Source organism: Salvelinus fontinalis, chromosome 3, assembly GCF_029448725.1.
Source record: "Salvelinus fontinalis isolate EN_2023a chromosome 3, ASM2944872v1, whole genome shotgun sequence".
NCBI lineage: Eukaryota > Metazoa > Chordata > Actinopteri > Salmoniformes > Salmonidae > Salvelinus > Salvelinus fontinalis.
Window position 1 is genome coordinate 61,181,458 of NC_074667.1, and position 9,103 is coordinate 61,190,560.

The 9,103-nt window shown below is 45.5% G+C and overlaps 2 protein-coding genes across 2 annotated transcripts; both read left to right on the forward strand.

Annotated features, from left to right (window-relative positions):
• Nucleotides 1-489: 489 nt before the first annotated feature.
• LOC129851266 (methylthioribose-1-phosphate isomerase) lies at nucleotides 490-4,407 on the forward strand (the record flags this gene model as incomplete). The annotated part of the gene is given in 1 exon segment (XM_055917685.1): nucleotides 490-4,407. A coding segment is annotated over 1 exon segment (135 nt), but the record flags the coding sequence as incomplete, so codon positions are not given.
• A 234-nt stretch (nucleotides 4,408-4,641) lies between these two features.
• On the forward strand, nucleotides 4,642-7,930 carry LOC129851270 (UPF0390 protein zgc136864-like). The gene is made up of 3 exons (XM_055917691.1): nucleotides 4,642-4,775; nucleotides 5,699-5,754; nucleotides 7,182-7,930. The coding sequence occupies exons 1-3, from the start codon at nucleotides 4,694-4,696 to the stop codon at nucleotides 7,344-7,346; spliced, it is 303 nt and encodes a 100-aa protein (XP_055773666.1). The 5' UTR covers nucleotides 4,642-4,693; the 3' UTR covers nucleotides 7,347-7,930.
• The last annotated feature ends 1,173 nt before the right edge of the window (nucleotides 7,931-9,103 follow it).

The window sequence follows — 9,103 nt, forward strand, 5'->3', positions numbered from 1 at the left end:
TCTCTGGTAGACAGACAGAGGGAACAGTGTATTCTCTGGTAGACAGACAGACAGAGGGAACGGTGTATTCTCTGGTAGACGGACAGACAGAGGGAACAGTGTATTCTCTGGTTGACGGACAGACAGAGGGAACGGTGTATTCTCTGGAGAATGTACCGGAGCTGATTGACTTGTGACACGTGTCTCTAATTAAAGAACTAGAAGAGGAGCTCTGTGACATCACAGTAATTATATTCTCCTCTCCTTTAATGGAGACGCTGTTCCCCGGGGTGTTCCTGCTCTCTCTCCTTCTCTTCCCTCCCTTTACCCCCTCACTCTACCATTATTTACATCCCTTCTTTCTCCCCCCTCTTCCTATATCGCTCTCTACCGTCTCACTCTCAAATCTCTCGCCCCCTCTCTCCCTAACCCCCCACCCCCTAATTTATCTTGCTCTCTGTCCCTTCCCCCGTCTCTCTCCCTCTTTATACCCCCCTCTCTCCTTGTCCAGGTATTGATGTGTGGAACCCGGCGTTTGACGTGACCCCCCACCAGCTGATAACGGGGGGCATCATCACAGAGCTGGGGGTGTTTCTGCCCTCAGAGCTGCAGGCAGCACTCACCGGCCGCCTCACTGCCCTGTAGACGGCGCTATCACCACCCGCTGGCCGCCGTGCGCTACTGCACCTTAATATTCCTGCTCTCACTCGCTCATATGACTTCCACGTCCTCACACACACAGATGAGGTGGAAGTCCAGTTTTGTTACATTTACACACACAGAGTCAGTGTTCTACAAACTCACATGTTTTACGGTCTCACACATTATGCAGGAACTCAGACACACACATCCAACCCACCCTCTCTCCTCTCTCTGGTCTCTCCTGTCCCTCCCTCTCTCCTCTCTCATCTCCTCTCTCTCCTCTCTCTGGTCTCTCCTGTGTTCATCTCTTGTCCAGTGATCTACATCCCTGTCGCTGTGTGAAGCTCTTGTGCTCCTTCTCTCTCTCCCTCCTACAAAATGGCTTCTGCAGTGACAATCAACACTCAGCTTGACTCCGCCCTTAAATCAGACCAGTAACAATGATTGGTTAATGAGTAACGTGACAAAAATGCTGACCTCTGTTTGATAAACAAAACCTGTTCAACCAGGAAGAGAACAGTGTGTTTTCCCTCACAGGGTTCTTACTAGTGAACACATGTGTCTATTAGAAGTTGTTTTAACACTTTGTGGTGCTGAAGGTGAGGTGTCTGTGCTGCTGCGTGACCTGTAAATAAATATGACCTCGTAGGGAACACACCTACAGAACTAGCCACTCTCCTTCAGAAGAACTGGCCTGAACTACATCCTAATCATATTCACACGTCTCCAAACAACGTTATGAAGGAAAAATGTCACACTTATACCCAATCACAATATTATATATTAACATGTCGTTTTCTCTGGAAGAGTGTTTTATAGAAATGTGACTTTATGAAAATTGATAGCCCGTGATGACACTTGATTGCTGAAAATACATTGGGTGAGTCTCAAATAGCTCCTTATTCCCTTTATAGTGCAATATTTGACTACAGCCCATGGGCTCTAGCCAAAAGTAGAGCACTATATAGGGCTCTGTGCCAAAGGTAGTGCACGATATAGGGAATAGGGGGTCATTTGAGACACAACCATTACCAAAGTAACTGAAATTAGAACTATTCACACCAAAACAATCAACGCCAGTTGATATGACATTATCTAGAGAAACCTCGTTAGTCAGCTGATGTGTATAACTTGTGGCTACCTCCCTATACCTCACATAATGTCTGTACCTCACTGTTCCAATTGGTACCGTATCGTCCCCTACTCCCAGGGTTATCAAACCTCTCCTCAGGCGTTCCACAATTCTGTTGCAGCCCTGAACTGGGTCGCCTGATTCACCTGGTCGAGGGCTTGATAATTAGTTGACAAGTTGAATCAGGTGAGCTAGCTGTGGACCTGGGTCCCCGAGGAGAGGTTTAAAAACCACTGTCCTACTGTGTACCATATCAAACTACACAGAATACACAGAAACACTATATATACACTCAACACCAATCTCCATGTTATTAGGCCTGGACAACAAATCAAGCAAGATAAAAACCTTTTCTTTCTCTTGGCCCGAGATGGAAGTCTCGGCTTTAAACAACAATTGAACGGAATGTGGAATGCAGCTGTTTGTTCTAGAGATTGTATTTCTATGATGTAGTGAATGTCACAGGGGCCTGCACTGCTCCATGCCTTACACCACCAGCACCCCCGCTCACACACACCACAGGACAGGCGTCCCCAATGGCATCCTATTAGCTATATGGTGCACTGCTTTTGACCAGAGCTTTGGTCATAAGTAGTGCACAATAGAGGGAATAATAGGTTGTAATTTGGGACAGGTCCCAGGACAGCAGGCTAACAGGGAGGAACGTAGCCCTTTAACCCCCCGTCCCCTCAAAATGCAAGAGGAGATCTGAAAGTTGCCTGGCTACCCAAACTCCTTGCTCTAGTGAAACGCTAGGCCACGCCCACGGACGTTAGTTTCTTCTCCGCAATGAGACTGGATCTGAGTACCCCCCCCCCCCCCCCCGAAGATTTCTAGAACGCAAACACATTCTAACCATTCTGATTGGTCCCAGAAACCGATAGTTTGGACCAGAAAGGCGGCATTTTGAAAAATCGTCATTGGCTTTGATACTCTGATTGGTTAGAGATGATCCAATCGCTGATGACTTGTTTTTTACAACACCCCTCATTTTGACGTCACCACAAACTACTTCAACGATGGCAGTCTGACTGAAGTATGTAGCCAACATAGAGCAGGGGGGAATGTACAGTAGTTTGAGTTGTCAGGCAAGTCTGAAAGGTCAAAGGTGAAATACATCCCCAAATCCACTACTCTACTACTCCATCATCCCTCATTCAGAAACCTCTGATCTCTAAATACACCACACCTCCTCCTCACCCATTGGACCGTTTCTGGTCCACACCAGGCATTCTTATCTATCTACTTTCCTGTCAAAAAAATAATACATTATTTTGAATTCTAGAATCCATAGTGTCATAACTGTTCCACATTCTAGAATCCCAGTAGAAAAGAGACCCCTCCATCCCCAACCTCTCCCTGTCAAACTTACCCCTCTCTCTCAACGATGCTGTTGGCTGTCAAACCACATAAGGGTCTAGAATCAAACACCACTGTTGTGTTTTTGGGTTCCTTTGTCTTTTATTTTGAGAAACTGAACTGGAAGAAATCAGAGGGGAGAGTTTTAACGGTCGAGAACAATGTAGCAACTTTGTCGCCATCCGTAGATTGTTACGCTGAAAACTTTTTTTAAAGGGTACGAGAATCCGTTTGTCTCTTAACAGACTTATCAGACTTTTTTTTGTTGTTGACTGGAAACTAGATGCTGTTCTGTGTTAACATTTCACCCCTTGTACTCCGGGGCATTGTTTGGCATGACAAAGAGTGGAATGATGGCACGAACAGACTGGCACCCAGGCTACTCTTGTTTGGCTGTGATCAGTTTTGTTATTATCGTGATTCTTAGTGATAAAACTGTTGTTAATTAGACTACACTGAGAGGCCTCCTCGACACACACACACTGATAAAATGTCAGGATAAGACTATGTTTAATTGGAATTAGCTGCCAGTTAGTCACCCAGAGGTTATCTGTTTATTTTGCAGGCGAAATGAGCGTCCCAAATGGCAACCTATTTCCTTTGTAGTGCACTACTTTTAACCTGGGCCCTATAGGGTTCTGGTCAAAAGTAGTGCACTATATAGGGAATAGGGTGACATTTGGATGCATACTAGATCTAGACAGAGGGCACCATATTGAATAGTGTAAAATATCTCCCACTCTCTTTACTGAGGGTATCTTAAGATGCAGAAAATCCCCAGTGTACTTGTAGGAAACCTTCTGTCCTCCCTCTTATTCTCCGTCCCCAATAACCACACTAGCATACTATCTAGTATGCACGGGCAGAATTGCTTTATACTAAGTAGTATGCAAGGGTGGATACTTCGGGACATGGCCTAATGAGTTTAGTCTTGGGAGAGGAAGATGCCAAATGAAGTGCCAAATGCAACGCTATCATCACTTCTACTCCCTCTGAGATTTCAACCAACGGGAGAATGTCCTGATGACAGGGTGTTTGTGAATAAGCCAATAGGAAGCATGGCTGGTGATATTAGTGTGGGTAGGGGTGTAGTCGATTAGAAGGCCTCTTTCTACGTGTAGTTACGTTATTGTTTATATTCATATCTGGGGTTTAGTTTTGTATCATGTGGAAATAGTTCAAAAATTGATGTTTTTTTTAATATGTATATGAATATAATGCTGTAAACTGCATACCTGAATTAAGAAGAGATTTCTCTTTCACGACAATACAATAAAGAGTGAACAAAAACATTACAGCTGTCTGTGTTGTATCTTTTAGGTCGTGGGACATTTCTTTGTACATACAATGATAGCCTATCTAATTTATACATTCATTTCATGTCAAGGTACATGTTAAATAAGTAATGTATCTAACTTGGCACAATTCAAACATTTTATTGATTCAGTTCAAAAAATCTTCCAGAGAGACTTTATTTTCGTATTTTCCACACCTCCGTACTCCAGTATCCCAGAATGCCATGTTGTAACGCCCATCTGCATCCGGTCTGGAACAATACGGTGAAAACAGCTTCGAGGCAAGATGGCGCAAGGTAAACAGAAGTTCAAAGCGCAACCCGGTGGAGCCAAGAAACCTCAAAAAATCAAAGGTCCCAGAAAAGGAGGTACGTTCAGAGTGATATGGTTGATGTCTTGTATTCTAGCGATTTCGCCTGGACTTCGTATATATACTCAAAAGTATTTGCGACGTGTGGCGGCAGACATGCTGGCTCAACCACGGGTCAGTGAGGAGACAGTTTCAATTGGAAAAAACTGCGTGGGAACTAGACTATGAAGGGTGCGGGCGCCCCCCTCAAATGGAACTCATCATAGCACAATATTTTGAATTGCATCGCATACCATTGCATGTGCATAACAAGACACATTCGAAAGTTGTCCCAATGTTTAGGCCTACTTACTGGCCCTGTTGCCAGCTTGTGAAGGAGAACTGTAGGGCAGCTTATAGCTATTTATAGGGAGATTTGTAATAGCATTATCAGCCACACAAAGATTACACAGTGCCTGGCCTATTCCCCTGCCAACTAGCTAACCTTGATCCCCGTATGGGCTGTTCCAAATGGAAACTTTGCTTAAAACTTCTACAGTACTTGTTACGAATCTGTTTGGCTTAAGAGTACAATCCGCAATTGCTACATACATTGTTTGACTTTTAAAAGTAAGGTTATAGCCATCGATTCTTGAAGAATATAACTTTTATAAATGCCTCACGATGAGCATAGTTCAACCCATCAGAACCATCCCTCAACGATTTACCAAAACAGAAACGGGATGTTGGCTTTGTTATTGTTGGCCCCTTTAACCACAGTGTGTTGTTGTAAGGGGGTCCATAAATATCTACAGAGAGGTGTTATTGTTGGTCCCTTTAACCACAGTGTGTTGTTGTAAGGGGGTCAATAAATATCTACAGGGAGGTTTTATTGTTGGCCCCTTTAACCACGGTGTGTTGTTGTAAGGGGGCCCATAAATATCTACAGAGAGGTTTTATTGTTGGTTACAAATCTCACCCTCACTGGTTGTTGTTTCACAGGGAGGACGATTGCACCAAAGAAGGTGAAAGTGGTACAGCAACAGCAGTTGAAGAAGGTAAGACAGCAGCTATAGGACAGCCCATACTTTCCCTTACGGAGTAATGAGAGGGTTTAAAATCTATCTGTTCTGCCTGGGGGCTAACACTTGTATACGATGGGGAAGTGACCGCTCATTTCACCTTACTTCCAAGATCCAGTCCCATACTGGTTTTGAATGGGCTTCAAGATTATAGAATCAAATTCACACGTAGAACAGTCATTTAAGATGTTTGTGGATTAATTGACTTCTACCCGCTGCCTTTTGATAATGAAGATGTTCTATGTGGTTTTTGTGCATTTGGCGCTTAAAGATTATAAAAGGGTGAAATGGAGGTGGCCAGTTTCCCGTGGTGTTCTCGTCTCAGCCCTCTCCTGGGTTTAGGGACACTTCTACTTCTTCCAGCTGGCTACGTCCCGATTCTGAATCTGCACCCTTCTCTCCTCGTCGTGGACGGTGGACACGCCCTCCAACCACTGCCTACACCAACTCTATGCTTTTACACTGAACTCCATGAAGGGAAGTGAACACTTTGGGGAAGGTTAGAGAATCCACTACGTTCTGTCTGTCTGTGGGACATACCATCTGAGGAGAATCCACTACGGTCTGTCGGTCTGTGGGACATACCATCTGAGGAGAATCCACTACGTTCTGTCTGTCTGTGGGACATACCATCTGAGGAGAATCCACTACGGTCTGTGGGACATACCATCTGAGGAGAATCCACTACGGTCTGTGGGACATACCATCTGAGGAGAATCCACTACGGTCTGTCTGTCTCTGTGGGACATACCATCTGAGGAGAATCCACTACGGTCTGTCTGTCTCTGTGGGACATACCATCTGAGGAGAATCCACTACGGTCTGTCGGTCTGTGGGACATACCATCTGAGGAGAATCCACTACGGTCTGTCTGTCTCTGTGGAACATACCATCTGATGCGATTCCACTACGGTCTGTCTGTCTGTGGGACATACCATCTGAGGAGAATCCACTACAGTCTGTCTGTCTCTGAGGGACATACCATCTGAGGAGAATCCACTGCGGCCTGTCTGTCTCTGTGGGACATACCATCTGAGGCAACATGCACTGGGATAGTCAGCACTGTCTGCAGATGGAATCCTCTCAGAGAACCTTCACCCAGAAATTGTCCTTATTACGCGACTCATCTGAAAAAGTAGAGATGAGTTGTACTTTGACGGACAAAAACGCAGATCAATGCAGATGTATTTATTTAGACATGGTGTATGTATTTAGACATGGTGTATGTATTTAGACATGGTGTGCTTATTTTTCTGTATTTTCCTGGATAGTCCCCCATTGAAATGTCCTGAGGTTAGAAATGCTTTTTTTTAGGCAGTGATGTACGTCATACATGAATGAATCTGAGTGGCTGCGTCTCAGTGGCTGCTCCCTAATCCCATGTCCCCTGCTGTTCCCCCCAGGGCCTGGAGGTGGCGATCAGGAACAAGATAGAGGAAGAGGTGACTCACAGAGCCAGTACTAAACTCCACAAGAGGCTGAGTGTTGTGAAGGGAGCGGAGGTGAAACCAACCCCCTCTAAAGGAAACAATCATCCCAGCCACCCTGCACCCAGCACCTCCAAATAAACACACTCTGTTAGTCTGTCTGCTCTGACTGGTTTCGCTGTGCTAGATAGAAGTTAATTATGGCTCCCAAATGGCACCCTATTCCCTATATAGTGTTGTACTTTTTGAACGGGGGCCCATACGGCTCTAAAGTAGTGCACTGTCTAAAGTAGTGCACTGTATATTGAGTAGGGTGGCATTTGGAACGCATACAATGTGTTTGGCACTACTGCTAGGTGAATGGACTGACATGAAGTCATATACCTCTATTGACGGCTGAGGAGTGTAATATCCAAGTCTCCAATAGATGGTGCTATAGTAGTCAGTTTTGGTGAGTTTACTGGTAGACTTGGCTGCTTGCTATCGCCTCGAGGAGACAAGGAAAGGAGACGAGGAACGTGAGGATGCCACAGAAGAATATTGAGATGCACCCTAGATAGTCAACGGTCTACATTTGTGATCTCTGTCGTGTATATTGAAGGGGCCATCGAGCATTTTTTGTGTGATTCTTGTCTTGTGTTGCACTGTCTTCAGAACTGAGACACTAGTTTCTCCCATATACTGTATTCCAATGCAAAGGGCGTGAATAAAAGCTGTGGACATTTTGTAACGCAACAGAGTTCTTTTGTCTTGTATGGGCGTGTGTAGCCCCATCCAGACCTGTGTATGGCTGTGTCAGGTGTTTTGTGTGTAGTCCTATCCAGACCTGTGTATGGCTGTGTCAGGTGTTTTGTGTGTAGCCCTATCCAGACCTGTGTATGGCTGTGTCAGGTGTTTTGTGTGTAGTCCTATCCAGGCCTGTGTATGGCTGTGTCAGGTGTTTTGTGTGTAGCCCTATCCAGGCCTGTGTATGGCTGTGTCAGGTGTTTTGTGTGTAGCCCTATCCAGGCCTGTGTATGGCTGTGTCAGGTGTTGTGTGTAGCCCTATCCAGACCTGTGTATTGCTGTGTCAGGTGTTTTGTGTGTAGCCCTATCCAGACCTGTGTATGGCTGTGTCAGGTGTTTTGTGTGTAGCCCTATCCAGACCTGTGTATTGCTGTGTCAGGTGTTTTGTGTGTAGCCCTATCCAGACCTGTGTATGGCTGTGTCAGGTGTTTTGTGTGTAGCCCTATCCAGACCTGTGTATGGCTGTGTCAGGTGTTTTGTGTGTAGCCCTATCCAGGCCTGTGTATGGCTGTGTCAGGTGTTTTGTGTGTAGCCCTATCCAGACCTGTGTATGGCTGTGTCAGGTGTTTTGTGTGCAGCCCTATCCAGACCTGTGTATGGCTGTGTCAGGTGTTTTGTGTGTAGCCCTATCCAGACCTGTGTATGGCTGTGTCAGGTGTTTTGTGTGTAGCCCTATCCAGACCTGTGTATGGCTGTGTCAGGTGTTGTGTGTGTAGCCCTATCCAGACCTGTGTATGGCTGTGTCAGGTGTTGTGTGTGTAGCCCTATCCAGGCCTGTGTATGGCTGTGTCAGGTGTTTTGTGTGTAGCCCTATCCAGACCTGTGTATGGCTGTGTCAGGTGTTGTGTGTGTAGTCCTATCCAGACCTGTGTATGGCTGTGTCAGGTGTTTTGTGTGTAGCCCTATCCAGACCTGTGTATGGCTGTGTCAGGTGTTTTGTGTGCATACACTTTTCTCTTTACCTCAGAGCTGCTCGTTAGTGCAGTTCTCTCTTCTCCTCCCACACTATGTTTAGACTCCCATGATGCTTTGCTCTCAGTGTGAAATTCGACCGGGTGTGTGTTTACCTCAGTCAAGCACATGCTGCTCAGGTAACGCCTTGCATTTTCAAC